This window comes from Ornithorhynchus anatinus, chromosome 10, assembly GCF_004115215.2.
Source record: "Ornithorhynchus anatinus isolate Pmale09 chromosome 10, mOrnAna1.pri.v4, whole genome shotgun sequence".
In the NCBI taxonomy this organism is placed as follows: Eukaryota; Metazoa; Chordata; class Mammalia; order Monotremata; family Ornithorhynchidae; genus Ornithorhynchus; species Ornithorhynchus anatinus.
In genome coordinates this window covers 47,907,519-47,926,150 of record NC_041737.1, presented here as the reverse complement: position 1 = coordinate 47,926,150, position 18,632 = coordinate 47,907,519, and the positions used below count along the sequence as shown (strand labels likewise).

The 18,632-nt window shown below is 47.2% G+C and overlaps 1 protein-coding gene and 1 long non-coding RNA gene across 4 annotated transcripts in view; one reads left to right on the top strand and one right to left on the bottom strand.

The window, feature by feature from the left end:
- MKLN1 (muskelin 1) overlaps positions 1–11,947 on the bottom strand; it is a 191,490-nt gene extending 179,543 nt beyond the window's left edge. The window contains exon 1 of the mRNA XM_029073153.1: positions 11,815–11,947. Coding sequence (XP_028928986.1) covers positions 11,815–11,912 — 98 coding nt within the window. The 5' untranslated portion in view covers positions 11,913–11,947. The remainder of the gene's footprint in view (positions 1–11,814) is intronic.
- LOC107548039 lies at positions 11,784–18,400 on the top strand. Of its 3 annotated transcripts, none has more exons than XR_003762374.2 (3): positions 11,784–11,822; positions 17,338–17,451; positions 18,267–18,400. It is a non-coding gene; the product is annotated as an uncharacterized LOC107548039 (long non-coding RNA). The 3 variants fall into 3 exon arrangements; XR_001604409.2 differs by lacking the exon at positions 11,784–11,822 and adding an exon at positions 15,783–15,821; XR_003762375.2 differs by lacking the exon at positions 11,784–11,822 and adding an exon at positions 17,135–17,219.
- The last annotated feature ends 232 nt before the right edge of the window (positions 18,401–18,632 follow it).

The window sequence follows — 18,632 nt, the reverse complement described above, 5'->3', positions numbered from 1 at the left end:
GTGCCTACCTTGTGACCGTGGGCAAGTCACTTACCTTCTCTGTGCCTCAGTTACCTCATCAGTAACAAGGAGACTAATGCTGGGAGCTCCATACGGGACATGGACTGTGTCCAACCTGATCAGCCTGTATCTACTCCAGGACTCAGAACAGTGCCTGGCACATAGTAAGTGCTAAATACAAGAATAATAATTAAATGCCACTGATTGACTGGTTCCCTCCCACCAGCTTTCCCTTAGGGGGTGGTTGGGATGAAAAGCTATCTGCATACCAGCCAGAACCCCAAAGACAAGGAGTTCCTAGATGGGCCAAGGAGAAAGCAGGTGCTCCATGCAGTCTGGAGACCAGTGAGTGGGAGGAACCACTTTGCAAAATGTGCCGCCCTAGGCCTAGGTCTGGGCCCAGGCAGGAGTGTCTCTCCGACCTCCTTCTCTTCGCCCCAGCCCTGCCTGAGGTGTCACTTTTCTGGCCTTGTTCTCCGCTTCTGATCGAACCAGGAGGTAAGGAGGAATTGAGCAAGCTTGGGCTGCAGCTCTGCCCTTAAACCCTCTCCAGAATTTCTGGCTCGACCAGCCATACGAGAGCAGGGATAACCCTTTTCCCATTCATTCACTCAGGAGCTTCCGCTGCTCTAGAACCAGGTCTTCGTCGACTTTGGACAACTAAAGCCAATCCCCCAATCCTTGAAAACCTGCCTTTCTTCATATCGCAGCTCTCAAAATTCAAATGGGCTTTTGGATTTTTTTGGTCCCATTTTCTAAAAATTTATAGTCGGAGTTCTAGTAGCCTCCTATGGTTCCTTGCTTTAGAGATATTAAAACCTGCTGGCAGAGAAGAAAGCTGAATTATAGTGGCAAAGGCGGAGAGCTTTGAGGGGCCTCTCTTGACCTCAATTACACTTGTATGGTACTTAATGATTCTAGAAACTATTTCTCTCTTTAGGGTTGCACTTCTCACAAGAATGACAGTCCTTGGAAAGAAAGAACTATGACAGGCATGACATTATTTCCAAGATTTCTAGTGGCCTAGATGGAAATTCAATAGCCCAAGGAATAGAACCTTGATTATTTTACCTCAGTAAAATTACTGGGTACCAAACTTTAAGAGAATAGAAGTTGCTTCCAAATTAAGTACATTTCTATAAGTCAGCCAGTAAAATAAGCTCAGTCCCACAAATGGCAGGGTTTAAAAGAAACCATGGACCATCCAAAGCAAAGCAGGCAAAAGGCCTAGAAGAATTTTAATATAATTTTCCTCTCCTTTCTATTCACTTTTGGTGGGCAGGGAACATGTCTTCCAATTCTACTGTATTCCCCCAAGCATTTAGTATAGTATTCTGCATTACAGCAAGCACTCAGTAAATAATATTGGCTGATGGAAAAGAGAGGAAAGATGTTTGTGTTCCTTTGTTAAAGGGAACCAAAGTAAGACCAAATTGCTAAAAGAAAGAGGGGGTGGCATCAGTTGATAAATGGGATGGGAGGAGGAGGAAGGGGCTCTTCCAGCAAATTTTATGGGCTGACAAGAAATTTTTATAGGTTTAATGTATTTTTTAAAACTCCTGGAGAAAGGTCTTACAAGATTACCCTCTGAAAACCTTTGACTATCAAAATTCAATGTGACCCCCTCTGGTATAATTCATGATGAAAGCTCAATCAATCAATCGTATTTATTGAGTGCTTACTGTATGCTGACCACTGTATTAAGCTCTTGGGAAAGTACGACATAATAGAGCTGATATCCACAATCCCTGCTCAGAGGAGTTTACCTTCTTCAGGGGGAGGCAGATTTTAAAATAAAGAGCAGAGAGGTAAACAGCCTTATACTCTACAATTTCTCCCAAAGTGCTGTGAATCTGGGGTGAGTATCAAAGTGCTCATTAGAAAGTAAGGAAAGAGAATAAAAAAATGTTTGTTTTCCCTCTGCTAATCTCTTATTTTCTTTCTCAGGGATTCTTTTCTCCTGCATGGATTGGAGGGCCCAAAGAGCCATAGGAGACTCTAGTGCAGCATAGCCTCATGATACTAACTCTAGATGTCTCTTTGGCTTTTCGTGAGAAAACAACAACAAAAAAATAACCTAAGCCATGCATCAAGAAATCTGCTGGAGGGTTCTATATTTAAAGTTGTTTCTTAAAACTGTTTCACAGAGACATTGCTATAGCTAAGAGGCTGAACACTTAAATTACTCTCACCTTTGCTCTTCACAAAATCCATGCAGCATTTTATATGAGGAAGTTGAGAATTGTGTTCCCTTCTCCAAAGAGTTGTCCATCTAATTTTCTTGCCAGATCCTACCCACTGGATATGCCCAATGTACGTGAAAAGAACATTTTATTTTTATGCAGCTATCATTCCAAAAGTTCCAAAATCACGTTCCAAAATGATACACACACACAGCACCAGTGAAATGTATCCAACTCCAAAGAAGAGGGCATTCAGCCAACCTACAAATAAGCACTCTGCCCAAGAGTGGGGAGAGAAGAAACTTTGACCAAGGACAGAACAGATTCTGCCTGTTCAGAAATCACACGACTGCAGTCACAAGAGAAAGAGCCGGGCCTAGTTGACTGAGGAGAGGGCTGCGAGTTCGGGGGGGCGAGGGGGTTTGAAATTCTGGCTCTCTCAATTTCACATCTCATGTTGGACAGGTTACTCAGTCTTTGACCCAATCTCAGTATCTGTAAAATGGCAGAATTTTCCTGTCTTTACCTTCTATCCTTAGTCGTCATCGTCATCAAAAGTATTTACTGATGTCTACTTTGAAGTGGCTCCAGACCTAAATTCCAAAAGGAATTTCAAAAATAGTAATGAAGACACCATACTTGCTCTTAAAGTGCTTAGAGCAGTACAAGGAAAATGGATTAGATTTATACCCACAGAGTATTATAAAAATCTTTAAAGAAAGGTATTTTTAAATACAAAATGTTATTTAACACAGAATTCAATTTTTTTTGTTTTTTCCCTACATCATAACTTGTTTAAAACACTTAATCCCTTTTATTGCTCCAGGCCAGGTAAGAAAATCCTTCCACGGTTCCAATGCTTTAAGGATTTCAAATCTGATAATCGAGGAAACAAATAAATGTTTGAGGTGTTGAAATAAAGCTTTGAAATCAATGAAAAAGCTATCTATTTCTACACATTAACAACCAGGGAATCCTAAAGTTACTTGGATAAGGGGACGGCAGTAACGAGATGCAGCACAGCTTAGAGAAAAGAGCACCGGCCTGGGAGTCAGAGGTCCTGGGTTCTAATCCTGACTCAACCACTTTTGTCTGCTGTGACACCTTGGGCATATCATTTCATTTATCTGCACCTCAGTTACTTCATGTACTGAATAGGGATTAAGCCCTTCTAGACTGTGAGCTCCATGTGGGACAGGGAGTGTGACAAACTTAATTATCATGTATCTACCCTAGTGCTTAGGACAGTGCTTGGGATATGGTAAGCGTTTAGCAAGTACCATGAAATATATAAACATATACGCATGTACATATATGTGTGTGGGTAATGTCAAATTGCAGTGACAATAAGCTCGAGTCCACACATCACCAGAACACAGATACAGGCAGACAAAAGCAACTAATTCCAATTACCAACAGATTGGTGTAAAAAAACAATCCAAGATGTAAGAAAATTCTCTCCTCTTTCCCCCAAGGTCCATCCTCTGTGGTGCTCTGCTTCTTCTCTCTCCCTCCCTCATATACGCAACTGAACGAAAGGCTCATTCTAACTCACGTGTTGGGCAGAATGGGAATGGAGGGATTCTCCTGAATGCACTGGAAGGTGATGGGGAATCTGAACTCTTAGATTTGACTGATTTCAGTGCCAATCTGCACTGGAAATCTGGCTAGTAATCCCTCTTGGCAGGGTTTCTGCAGTGCCAACTCCAGACCAGACGATTACAGGACCCAACTAACTGCTCCACTATCCCATCACTGTAACTTTCTCCATACCCTAATTGGACTGGGCAATTCTGAAAGGTAACCCAGACCGTTGAGTTAGACCAAAACTTGAGGCCCTACTTGTTTAGAGAAGCAATTGTCTGGGTTTACTAGAGAGTGAAACAAATGGAGTCAAGGGTATAGCAATATTAAATTCCAAAAAGATCTCTATAATCTCCAGCAAGCCAAACTGCCATTCTCCCAACATACCCCACCTCAGAATCTCGGCCTATAAAGCGTGTTTCCTTACTGGCTCACGATAAGAATCAGGGACAAAATATACTCTGCGCACAGTATCTTCACTCTGGGAAGTTGGTTCAATTGAGTTCTCGGGGTCTGGTCTTCAAAGAGCAAGTTGCAAAGGAGCACATGACTTCCCACCTTTTCACCTCATCTTTTAAATTTCCGGCAGGAAGGACCTTGTATCTGTACCTTTGAAAGGGATGTAGCTGAATGTCCTATTCCCTCATTTGGGCACAACCCCTTAATAGGGAAAACCTTGATCAATTACATGTCTTAAAAACAGGCCAAAGCCCAGTGTTCCCACAAAATAAACAACAGCCCTCTGTTTACTTCTTGGGTAAACAGTCCCAAAGCTGTGTGGATTTAACTTCTGGTTTGATTTAAACTACTTCATGTTTACAAACATCCACAGCCAACAATCGGGTTCAAAAGATACATTTTCTGGGCAGGGTATATCTACCCTAATGGTCCAGAGGTTTCATCAGATAAGAATCTGGTGGCCAACAGCAATAAACCTCTCTGCCCCACAGCCCAGGCATTCTTTAGCAATAGGAGCTAAAGAAATACATAATTAAACTACCCCACAAATGGCAAATCTCTCTTTTCTACACTAAGTAGCATACCTGATCATTAAAGAAAGGTTTTACACCTTTGTTCAGGGCCTATCACTAAAACAAAATCTGAAGAGCCTCTCTGGTTTCAAAGGTTTTGGACTTCTATTAAATGGTTAAAATTCTTCAGTCTAGAACTAAACTGTCACAACTATGGAACTGGTCTTCTTAATAAGAAGGGGTGCTCTTCAAGGCGCAAAACTACTAGCTCTAAAGTCCAAGTATTTATGAGAATTTCAATGGAAAAACCAAAACACAATTACCCATCGCCAAACGAGTGAAATAAAATAAAACCCACTGCAACTGTCAGCATTTGATAAGGAGGAAAAGGAAACTGGATATCAGTGAAAGCCATGTTGACACTGATAAAATCTAAGACCCCCACGACTCCAAGAGCTTAGTTCATGCCACGTTCTGCCCAGAATTTGGGGAGGTGAGAGGATGGGGGGAGTGAAAGCAAGCAGAAAACTCCTTCTGCTTTCCACTTCCTCTCCCTTTTTCTGCTAAAAAATGACTTGATCACCTTCAATAATTAATGTTCAAAATAACGATTCACTAGCAGACAGTGCTAAGCGCTTAGTACATTCCTCTGCGCACAGTAAGCCCTCAGTACAACTGAATATATAGAAAAATATTTTTGCTTCTGGTCACCATTGGTGAAAAGGGAGATGACACCCCCTACATTTAGGCCCAAGTTGTATTAAGAAAAGAACAATACTTTTATAAAAATCTTTCCTGGAGTTTGTCTTCCAAATTATTTAAGAAGCTCTTGTCCTTCAAGTACATACATATTCATCCTGGGAATGTCAAACCATTCAGGAAGACAAAACATGATTGCAGATGCTTTCAAAGATTCTCCTCAGCATTTGAGTCATCAAATAAGCATTTGGGAGGCAAAACTAGAATACGACTAAATCCCGGGGAAAAAAATCAGTTCTGGCACTATTTCAAATGCTGCTTGTTTTAGCAACTGCTTACAAGTGACTGCCTTCCCAGTGAAGGAAATACCACCTTGAGTTTTCAGCTCACCTTCCTTCCTCTAAAAGGAAAATCAACTTCATATGTAATATTCCATTTATCCCCATCAACCTGTTTGTGACATTATTAGCTCCATTTTACAGATGGGGAAACTGAGGCCCGGGGCTCAGCTTAGAGGCAGCACCGTTTGAAGGGTTAGCAAGAAGCAAGGTTCAGAAGGTCAAACCCTCCAGGACCAATAGTTTGGAGCAAGGCAATCAAATCAGTCACCACGCTTAGCTCAGGACTAAGCCACAGTTCGGGTGCAGGGTTGGGAAGACACAGCAACCCTGAGGTAGACCACAGCCCTCCAGAAATTCAGGGATAGGGCTGGCTGGAATCAGAACACAGTAGCATCCCAGTCCAATTCCCACTCAAGGCTAGGATGGCCTCATCTCCAAAACCAGACCAGTATTTAAGCGCTGACTGTGTGCAGAACACAAACGTTTGGGCTCTGCCGAGAACACGGCCTGGACCTCAGGTGAAGCCACATTGTTGACCCCACCCAGCCAAACCCAACCTCGGGCCATCAACTGTAAGCTCTTTGAAAGAATCACGTCCATTTTACCGTATTCGCCCGAGTGCTTAGTACAGCGCTCGGCACCCGGTAAACACTCAAGTACTACTGATTGGGAGCAGCTCTCTGACTTGAGAACACTAGCATTCCTTCATTCAACCGTATTTACCAAGTGCTTACTGCGTGCCAAGCACTGTAATAATAATAATGTGGGTATTTGTTAAGCGCTTACTATGTGCAAGCACTGTTCTAAGCGCTAGGGTAGATTTACGGGGTAATCAGGTTGTCCCACTTGAGGCTCACAGTCTTAATCCCCATTTTACAGATGAGGTAACAGGCACAGAGAAGTGAAGTGATTTGCCCACAGTCACACAGCTGACAAGTGGCTGAGCTGGGATTTGAACCCATGACCTCTGACTCCCAAGCCCGGGCTCTATCCACTGAGCCACACTGCTGTACTAAGTGTTTGCGAGAGTACGCTAGAAGAATCAACAGACACAATCCTTGCCCACGACGAGATTACGGTCTGGATGTACAAAATCTGTCCTGGATCCTCCAGTGTTTTGTTGTCAAATGGGCCTAGGCTACGTTCCCCTTATTTCCTTGCAAGAGAAAGTACTGGTCTGGGAGCTCAGGAAGGTACAATAGAGTCACAATTCCTGCTGTGAGCGTGGCTCAGTGGAAAGAGCACAGGCTTGGGAGTCAGAGGAAGTGGGTTCTAATCCCGCTTCCGCCACTGTCTGCTGTGTGACCTTGGGCAAGCCACTTAACTTCTCTGTGCCTCAGTTACCTCATATGTAAAAGGGGGATTGAGACTGAGTCTTACAAGGGACAGGGACCGTGTTCAACTGAATTTGCTTGTATCCACGCCAGCGCTTAGTAAAGTGCCTGGCCCATAGTAAGCGCTTAACAAATACCATCATCATTTTATTATTGATTCTCTGTGCCTCAATTACCTCATCCATCAAATGGGGATGAAGACCGTAAGCCCCACGTGGGACAACCTGATTACCCTGTATTTAACCCAGTGCTTGGCACATAGTAAGTGCTTTGCTTAACCAATACCATTATTATTATTCCAATCTAGCGGTGGTGTAAAGGGAAGTGACATGAAGCACCAAACACACGCTGTGGGCAAGGAACGTGCCTCCCAACCGTTCTAGTGTAGACTCCCAGTCACTTAGTACAATGCTCTGCGCACAGTAAGCGCTCCATGAAGGCGATGAACAGAAGGGTGAAGTCCAGGTCCCTCTAGGCTATAAGCCCATTGTGGGCAGGGATTGTCTCTATTGCTGAATGGTGCTTTCCAAGCGCTTAGTACAGTGCCCCACGCACAGTAAGCGCTCCACGAAGGCGTTGAACAGAACGGTGAGTCCAAGTCCCTCCAGATTGTAAGCCTGGCGTGGGCAGGGATTGTCTCTACTGCTGAATGGTACTTTCCAAGCGCTTAGTACAGCGCTCCGCACACAGTACGTGCTCCTTAAATACGACTGAATGAACGAATGATGCCCTCCATGTTGTGGTGATTATCTTTCCCACCCCGGCCTCCCCCCGGGGCCTTCCTCGCCACCCAGGCTTGGTGTTCCAGGCCCGGTGCAGACGTCTGTCTCCCCGCTTCTAGAGTGTGTGCCCCTTGTTGGGGAGGGATTGTCTCTCTCTGTTGCCAAATTTCACTCTCCCACACGCTCAGTCCAGTGTTCTGCACCCAGTAAGTGCTCAATCAATACGACTGGATGAACAAATAAGATCTAGACTGTGAGCCTGTTGTTGGGTAGGGATCGTATCTATCTGTTGACAAATTGCAATCCCAAGCGCTTAGTACAGTGCTCTGCACACAGTAAGCGCTCAATAAATACAACTGAATGAACAGACACGATCTGGACTGTGAGCCCACTGTTGGGCAGGGATTGTCTCTGTTGCCAAACTGTACTCTTCCAAGCGCTTAGTCCAGTGCTCTGCACCCAGGAAGCGCTCAATCGATATACTGAAAAAATACGATCTAGACTGTGAGCCCGTTGTTGGGCAGGGATGGTCTCTGTTGCCGAATTGTCCATTCCAAGCGCTTAGTCCAGTCCTCTGCACATAGTAAGCGCTCAATCAATATGATTGAACAAGTATGATCTAGACTGTGAGCCCGTTGTTGGGCAGGGATTCTCTCTGTTGCCCAACTGTCCTTTACAAGCGCTTAATCCAGTGCTCTGCACCCCAGGAAGCGCTCAACCCACACGACTGAATGAATGAATCCCCTTCCAGCAGCCCGAAGTTCTCTGGGCCTCGGTGACCTCGTCTGTAAAATGGGGAAGGCGACTGGGGGGCCCCACCTAGGCCAGCCTGATCACCTTGTATAACAATAATAATAATAATAATAATAATAATGATGGTATTTGTTAAGCGCTTACTATGTGCCGAGCACTGTTCTAAGCACTGGGGTGAATACAAGGTAATCAGGTTGTCCCACGTGGGGCTCCCAGTTTTAATCCCCATTTTCCAGGTGAGGTAACTGAGGCACAGAGAACTTTTGCGGCTTGCCCAAGGTCACACAGCAGATAAGTGGCAGAGCCGGGATTAGAACCCGTGTCCTCTGACTCCCAAGCCCATGCTCTTTCATTCATTCAGTCATATTTATTGAGCACTTACTATGTGCAGAGCACTGTACTAAGCGCTTGGAATGTACAATTGGGCAACAGATAGAGACAATCCCTGCCCAATGATGGGCTCGCAGTCTAAACGGGGGAGCCACGCTGCTTCCCACGTATGTGTATCCCCCAGCGCTGGGAAGAGCGTGGCTGGGAAGAGGAGCAGCGTGGCCTAATGGCAGGAGCCCGGGCTTGGGAGTCAGAGGTCATGGGTTCTAATCCCAGCTCCCCCACGTGTCTGCTGTGTGCCCTTGGGCCAGTCACTTGACTTCTCTGTGTCTCTGTTACCTCCTCTGTAAAATGGGGCTGGAGACTGTGAGTTCCACGTGGGACAATCTGATCAGAGAAGCAACGTGGCTCAGTGGAAAGAGCACAGGCTTGGGAGTCAGAGGTCGTGGGTTCTAATCCCGGCTCTGCCACTTATCAGCTGTGAGACTCTGGGCAAGTCACTTAACCTCTCTCTGCCTCAGTTACCTCATCTGTAAAATGGGGATTAGGAATGTGAGCCCCACATGGGACAACCTGATGACCTTGTATCTACTCCAGTGCTTAGAACAGCGCTTGGCACATAGTAAGGGCTTAACAAATACCACCATTATTATTACTGGGGAAGCAGCGTGGCTCAGTGGAAATAACATGGGCTTCCGAGTCAGAGGTCATGGGTTCTAATCCTGGACTCCGCCACTTGTCAGTTGTGTGACCTTGGCCCAGTCACTTAACTTCTCTGTGCCTCAATGACCTCATCTGCCAAATGGGGATGAAGACTGTGAGCCCCGTGTGGGACAACCTGATTACCTTGTATCTACCCCAACGCTTATAACAGTGCTTGGCAGCTAGTAAGCACTTAAGAAATACCAACATTACGATTGCTTTCTATTGAACTCCAGCACTTGGAAGAGTGCTTGGCACCTAGTAAGCACTTAAGAAACACCAACATTATGATTACTTTCTATTGAACTCCAGCACTTGGAAGAGGGCTTGGCACCTAGTAAGCGCTTATTAAATACCAACATCGTGATTACTTTCTATTGAACTCCAACACTTAGAAGATTGCTTGGCACCTAGTAAGCGCTTAAGAAACACCAACATCATGATTCCTTTCAACTGAAACCCAGCGCTTAGAAGAGTGCCTGGCACCTAGTAAGCGCTTATGAAATACCAACCGTACGATTCCTTTATTACCAACCTCATGATTCCTTTCTATTGAACCCCAACGCTTGGAAGACGGCTTGGCCCCTAATAAGTGCTTAACACCAACCTCATGATTCCTTTCTACTGAACCCCAGCGCTTATAAGAGTGCCTGGCACCCAGTAAGCCCTTATGAAATATCAACCTTACGATTACCTTATTACCAACCCCATGATTCCTTTCTGTTGAACCCCAGCGCTTGGAAGAGGGCTTGGCCCCTAACAAGCGCTTAAGAAACACCGACATCATGATTCCTTTCAATTGAACCCCAGTGCTTTGAAGAGGGTTTGGCACTTAGTAAGCCCTTATGAAATACCAACCTTATGGTTACTTTATGACCAACCTCACGATCCCTTTCTACTGAACCCCAGCACTTCGAAGAGTGCCTGGCACCTAGTAAACCCTTATGAAATACCAACCTTACGGTTACTTTATGACCAACCTCATGATTCCTTTCCATTGAACCCCAGCGCTTAGAAGAGTGCCTGGCACCTAGTAAGGCCTTATGAAATTCCAACCTTATGGTTACTTTATGACCAACTTCATGATTCCTTTCCATTGAACCCCAGCACTTAGAAGAGGGCCTGGCACCTAGAAAGCCCTTATGAAATACCAACCTTACAGTTACTTTATGACCAACCTCATGATTTCTATTGAACCCCAGCGCTTAGAAGAGTGCCTGGCACCTAGTAAGCCCTTAAGAAATACCAACCTTACGATTACTTTATGACCCACCTCATGATCCCTTTCTAACTGAACCCCAACGCTTAGAAGAGTGTCTGGCACCTTAGTAAGTGTTTAAGAAACACCAACTTGACGGTTACTTTATGACCCACCTCATGATCCCTTTCTACTGAACCCCAGTGCTTAGAAGAGTGCCTGGCACCTAGTAAGCCCTTAAGAAACACCAACTTGACGGTTACTTTATGACCCACCTCATGATCCCTTTCTACTGAACCCCAGTGCTTAGAAGAGTGCCTGGCACCTAGTAAGCCCTTAAGAAATACCAACCTGACGGTTACTTTATGACCCACCTCATGATTTCTTTCTATTGAACCCCAGCGCTGAGAAGAGGGCCTGGCACCTAGTAAGCGCTTAAGAAACACCAACCTGACGATTACTTAATGACCCACCTCATGATCCCTTTCTACTGAACGCCAGCGCTTAGAAGAGTGCCTGGCACCTAGTAAGCGCTTAAGGAACACCAACATGATGATGATAACGCTAAGGGCGCTTGGCGCAGAGTAAGCGGCCATGGGGAGGCGGATGGAGGAGGAGGAGGGGGGTGATTGGCCGGCCGGGGCCTGTCAATCAAAGCCCCCCCTCCCCCCTCCGCAGGGCGCGCGGCCTCCGCTGACCTTCGCGCGGTCGGTGGGTCGGCGGGTGGCGCAGGCGCAGTGGCCCCCCGGCTTGGCGCGCGCCCCGCGGCCCGCGCCCCTCCCCTCCCCCCCCGCCCCCCCCCGCCGCGGGCCCGCCGCCCCCGCGCCGCCCCCGGATCCCCGCACTCGGCCCTTCCTCCTCCTCCGGCGGTCCCCGGTGAGGGGAGGCCGTGCAGGCCGCGCAGCCCCCTCCCCTCCCCCGCTCCCCGCGGCCTGCCCGGACGGTGCGGGGCCGTCGCGGGCCGGGGCCGGGGCCGGGGCCGGGGCCGGGCACTCACTCGGGCAGGTAGGTGGAGGAGAAGGAGCTCCACTTGTGCAGCGCGTAGGGCAGCAGGCGGCTGTCGGGCGGCGCCGCACCAGCCCCGCCGGCCGCCATCTTGTCAGCCCCCACCCCGCCACAGCCACGGCAGAGCCGGCCCGGGGAGCGGGAGGAGGAGGAGAAGAGGAGGAGGAGAAGAGGAGGAGGAGGAGGGGGCCGGCCAAGCCCCGCACGGGGAGGGGAGGGAAGGGAGGGGGAGGGGGCGGGGCCCGCTCTTAAAGGGGCCGCAGCCCCGTCCCACACAACGCCTCCAAAGCCGGGGAGCCGCGGCCCAGCGACTCATTCATTCGTTCACTCAGTCAGTCACTCAGTCACTCACTCATTCATTCATTCATTCGTTCACTCACCCATCCACTCAGTCAGTCACTCATTCGTTCGTTCACTCACTCATTCATTCACTCAGTCACTCATTCATTCGTTCGTTAACTCATTCATTCCCTCAGTCACTCATTCATTCACTCACCCATCCACTCAGTCAGTCACTCATTCATTCGTTCACTCATTCGTTTAGTCACTCACTCACGCCCTCATTCATTCGTTCACTCCCTCATCCACTCAGTCACTCATTTGTACACTCATTTGTTCAGTCACTTAGTCACGCACTCATTCGTTCACTCATCCACTCAGTCACTCATTCATTCGTTCACTCATTCACTCATTCCTTCATTCACTCATTCCTTCACTCACTCATCCACTCAGTCATTCATTCATTCACTCACTCATTCGCTCACTCACTGATTCACTCAGTCACTCACTCGCTCATTCACTCACTCATTCGCTTCCTCACTCAGTCACTCGCTCAGTCGCTCATTCACTCACTCATTCGCTTGCTCACTCACTCACTCGCTCATTCACTCATTCGCTCGCTCATTCACTCAGTCACTAGCTCACTCACTCACTCATTCACTCACTCACTCGTTCAGTCATTCCATCACTCAGTCACTCACAGTCACTCACTCGTTTGCTCGCTCACTGGCTCATTCACTCAGTCACTCAGTCACTCACTCTTTTGCTCACTCACTCATTCACTCAGTCACTCACTCAGTCACTCATTCACTCAGTCACTCACTCACTCATTCACTCAGTCACTCACTCTCTCATTCACTCACTCAGTCACTCACTCATTTGCTCGCTCACTGGCTCATTCACTCAGTCACTCATTCACTCACTCAGTCACTCACTCATTCGCTTCCTCACTCAGTCACTCGCTCAGTCGCTCATTCGCTCCTCAATCACTCACTCATTCACTCGCTCATTCACTCAGTCACTAGCTCACTCACTCACTCATTCACTCGCTCACTCGTTCAGTCATTCCATCACTCAGTCACTCACTCAGTCACTCACAGTCACTCACTCGTTTGCTCGCTCACTGGCTCATTCACTCAGTCACTCATTCACTCACTCACTCATTCACTCATTCACTCAGTCACTCACTCAGTCACTCATTCACTCAGTCACTCACTCATTCACTCAGTCACTCACTCATTCACTCACTCAGTCACTCACTCATTTGCTCGCTCACTGGCTCATTCACTCAGTCACTCATTCACTCACTCAGTCACTCACTCATTCACTCAGTCACTCACTCACTCATTCACTCACTCAGACACTCATTTGCTCGCTCACTGGCTCATTCACTCAGTCACTCATTCACTCACCCTTTTGCTCGCTCATTCACTCAGTCACTCATTCACCAACTCACTCACTCACTCATTCATTCATTTGGCGAGGCTCAATGGAAAGAGCCCAGGCTTGGGAGTCAGACGTCATGGGTTCTAATCCCAGCTCCACCACTTGTCAGCTTGGTGACTTTGGGCACGTCACTTCACTTCTCTGTGCCTCAGTGACCTCATCTGTCAAATGGGGGGTTAAGACTGTGAGCCCCGCGTGGGACAACCTAATGACTTGGTATCTACCCCAGTGCTTAGAACAGTGCTTGGCACATAGCAAGCATTTAACAAATACCATTATCATTATTATTATTGTTCAGTCGTATTTATTGAGCACTTATTGTGTACGGAGCACAGGACTAAGCGCTTGGAAAGTACTATTCATCAATAGAGACAATCCCTGCCCACAATGGGCTCACAGTTTAAAACGGGGGAGACAGACATCAAAACAAGTAAACAGGCATTAAGAGCATCAATATAAGTAAATAGAATTAGAGATATATGGCCACGTCAGAACTAGTAAACAGGCATTATTATAAATAAATAGAATTATAGATATGTGCTTATATACACAAGTGCTGTGGGGCGGGGAGGAGGGTAGAGCAAAAGTGGTGAGTCAGGGCAATGGGGAGGGAAGGGGTCAGTCACGCTAACTCACGAATAAGTTGGGGGACAGGAGAGAGGACTGGCCTGGTCGAAGCCTGGGAGCCAGAGGACCTGGGGTAATAATAATAATAATGATAGTATTTCTTAAGTGCTTACAATAATGATGATGATGTTATTTGTTAAGCTCTTACGATGTGCCAAACTCTGTTTTAGACACTTACTACGTGCCAAGCACTGTACTAAGCTCCGGGGTAGATACAAGCAATTTAATAATAATAATGTTGGTATTTGTTAAGCGCTTACTATGTGCAGAGCACTGTTCTAAGCGCTGGGGTAGATACAGGGTAATCAGGTTGTCCCACCTGAGGCTCACAATTAATCCCCATTTTACAGATGAGGTAACTGAGGCACAGAGAAGTTAAGTGCCTTGCCCACAGTCACACAGCTGACAAGTGGCAGAGCCTGGATTCGAACCCATGACCTCTGACTCCCAAGCCCGTGCTCTTAGTTGGGCACGGACCCCATCCCAAGTGGGGTTCCCAGTTTCAATCCCCATTTTACAGATGAGGTGACTGAGGCCCAGAGAAGTGAAGAAGACTGCCCAAGGTCACACAGCAGACATGTGGCGGAGACGGGATTAGCACCCACGACCTTCTGACTCCCAGGCCCGAGCTCTATCCACTACGCCATGCCGCTTCCCTAATCCCTCCACTGCTGGTTGTCTGCCGGGTCACCGTGGGGAAGCCACTTCCCTTCCCTGTGCCTCAGTTACTTCATCTGTAAAATTCATTCACTCAATAGTATTTATTGAGCGCTTACTATGTGCAGAGCACTGGACTAAATGCTTGGAATGGTCAATTCGGCAACAGATAGAGACAAGCCCTGCCCATTGATGGGCTCACAATCTAATTGGGGGAGACAGACGGACAAAAACAAGACAACATAATCACGATAAATAGAATCAAGGGAATGTACACCTCATTAACAAAATAAATAGAGTAATAAAAATATATGCAGATGAGCACAGTGCTGAGGGGAGGGGAAGGGAGAGGGGAAGGAGCAGAGGGAAAGGGGGCTTAGCTGAGGGGAGGGGAAGGGGGGAAGGGGGAGGAAACAGAGGGCAGAGGGGGAACAGAGAAGGAGTAAAGGGAAAAGGGGAAGCTCAGTCTGGGAAGGCCTCTTGGAGGAGGTGAGCTCTCAGTAGGGCTTTGAAGAGGGGAGGAGAGTTAATTTGGCAGAGGTGAGGAGGGAGGGCGTTCCGGGACAGCGGGAGGACGTGGGCCAGAGGTCGACGGCGGGATAGGCGAGAACGGGGGACGGTGAGGAGGTGGGCGGCAGAGGAGCGGAGCGTGCGGGGTGGGCAGTGGAAAGAGAGAAGGGAGGAGAGGTAGGAGGGGGCAAGGTGATGGAGAGCCTTGAAGCCCAGAGTGGGAAATTTTTCTTTCATGCGGAGGTTGATGGGGAACCACTGGAGGATTTTCAGGAGGGGAGTGACATGCCCAGAGCGTTTCTGCAGGAAGATGATCCGGGCAGCGGAATGAAGAACAGACTGGAGTGGGGAGAGACGGGAGGAAGGGAGATCAGAGAGAAGGCTGACACAGTAATCCAGCCGGGATATCATGAGAGCCTGTACCGGCACGATAGCCGTTTGGATGGAGAGGAAAGGGTGGATCTTGGCGATATTGTAAAGGTGAGACCGGCAGGCCTTGGTGACGGATTGGATGTGTGGGGTGAATGAGAGAGCTGAGTCAAGGATGACAGCGAGGTTGCGGGCCTGTGAGACGGGAAGGATGGTCGTACAGTCCACAGTGACGGGGAAGACAGGAAGAGGACAGGGCTTGGGAGGGAAGATGAGGAGCTCGGTTTTGGACACGTTGAGTTTTAGGTGGCGGGCAGACATCCAGGTGGAGTCGTCCTGGAGGCAGGAGGAGATACGAGCCTGAAGGGTAGGGGAGAGAACAGGGGAGGATTGAGATTGTGAGCCCTATGGGGACAGGGACTGCATCCAACCCGGTTATCTTGTGTATATACCAGTGCTTAGAAGAGTGCCTGGCCCATAGTAAGCTATTAACAAATGCCATTAAAAAAATTTCTCTGTACTTCAGTTTCCTCATCTGTAAAATGGGGAATTAAATACCTGTTCTCCTACCTAACCTAGACTGTGAGCCCTTGTGTGGCATCAAGTGTGACTGATTACCTTGCATCCAACCCAGGCTTTAGTACAGTGCTTGGCATACAGTAGAAGCAGCGTGGCTTAGTGGAAAGAGCCTGGGCCTGAGACTCAGAAGGGCATGGGTTCTAATCCCAGCTCCCTCCCATGTCTGCTGTGTGACCTTGGGCAAGTCACTTCCCTTCTCTGGGCCTCAGTGACCTCATCTGTAAATTGGGGATTAATGACTATGAGCCCCACGTGGGACAACCTGATTGTCTTGTATCTACCCCACCGCTTAGAACTGTGCTTGGCACATAGTAAGCGCTTAACAAATACCAGCATTATTATTATTACCTAGTAAGTGCTTAACAAATACCATTGTTATTTAGGAACCTTTCAGATCCTCGGGTCCCCTGATGCCCGGTTTGTCCACCCACTTGCCACCTCAGGTTTCCCAAAGTGGTTTTCCCCCATTAGTCAAACTGTTGGGGCAGAGGTGGGTGATCATCTAGGTCTGGGGTAGGAGAGCGAGGTGGGTGGAAGTGGAGATGGAGAGGTTCTTATCAGAGGACGAAGGGCATGAGAGGCCAAGTGTGAAGAGACACAAGGAAACATGGGATTTTGCAGCTGAAGAGTAGGAGAGGAAGGAATGCTGGAAAACAAGCGAAGAGCAGCATTGAATCAGACACTGAACGGGGTCACCGTGACCCAGATCATTTTGTGACCTGAAGAAATCACAGAGTACCATCATTGGGCTGAGGAGGAATTGTCTGACCTCATTTTTGTCTCTGTTTTTAGGGAACTGCAAACCACCCAAATGTGGAGCCACAAAAAAGGAAGTTCCACCCATATCCAGTGTCTCCCCTTTAGTCACTGAGTCTAACAGTTCCTTAGCACCTTTTTCTCGACCCGGGTTGGGTTTTCCAAGAACAAAGGGTAGGATGGTCATTCGTCTGATTTTTCAGTGGACAAGAGGGTTTTCCGCCGATCTGTCCTCGGTTTGGTACAGATACGATACCGGCTGCTTCCATGTCTGCTTTTTTCTCATTTTTAGTGTGCAGCCTCCCTCCTCCAGAGCTCCTGCAGCCAAGTTGTGTGGCCCGGACCCAACATTCGAGTTTACGTGGACCTGCGAGAGGAACACGATGTCTCTGGAGCAAGTGGAAAGGTCAGGGTACACTAAAGAAACACTCTAAATTCCAGCCAAATTAGGTGAACTTCTGCAAAGATGCCATCCAGATGATGTCATGACATCACGCTGCCTGCCAGCGTGATGCATGTGACATCAGGTGAATCTCAGGGTCTGACCTTTTGGCATAACGTTGCTGGCCACCCTAATATAGGATTGTTTAATTATTTATGTCATTGTTTTAATCGACTAGTTCTTTAATCTAGTATTTGAGAAATCTTCAGGAATAGCCATGTTCCAGGCTCCTTATTTCCTAATCATTGGCTCGTTGGGCATCACTAGGAAGGAACAGAGAACAAAAATGTTACCATGATTAAAAAAAGCCATACTTCGAATACAGCCATTCCTCAAAATAAAATTATATTTGTAAATTCATCCACTTGCTTGAGAATTGATGTAAGACTTTCTAAATACTAGGATTTTAGCTCCCAGTAGAAAAACCATAACTTTATATGGCTGCACTACCCAGCAGGATTGCAAGCCCCTTGAGGGCAGGCCTAGAACTTGTTTTGTACTCTGCCGATTGTGCAGTAGAGTGTTCTGCAAACAGTAGACACTCAGTGAAATACTCTTGATTGACATCCCCTTGATTCTATTTATCATGATTATGTTGTCTTGTTCTTGTCCGTCTGTCTCCCCCGATTAGACTGTGAGCCCGTCATGGGGCAGGGATTGTCTCTATCGGTTGCCGAATTGTACATTCCAAGCGCTTAGTACAGTGCTCTGCACATAGTAAGCGCCCAATAAATACTATTGAAAGGATGAATTGATTGATTCTTCTTCATCTGTTTTAGTATTTTCAATGAAGCAGTGGATTGAAGAAGTTCAGTGAGGCCCTCGTCAGACAATAATTCCTCTGCACGAGATAGAGTGAACTCATTAACGTCTGTATCATCTATTTCAAAATTAAATTTCTTCCGCAGTTTAACAGTCTCTTTAGTTATCTGCTCGGGGGTCTGTTGAACGCCTTGAAAATCTGACACAAACTGTGGGCAGAATTGTCTCAAAGAGCCATTCAGTGGTTGCTTAATCTCCAGATTTTAAGGATACAGTAAAAGAAAACCTGCCTCAGAAGTAGTGGGCGTCAACTGTTGAGGATGGCAGAGCACGGCATCCTGCCATCAGGAAAAGAGGGTTTTTTGGGTTTTTTTGAGCACAAG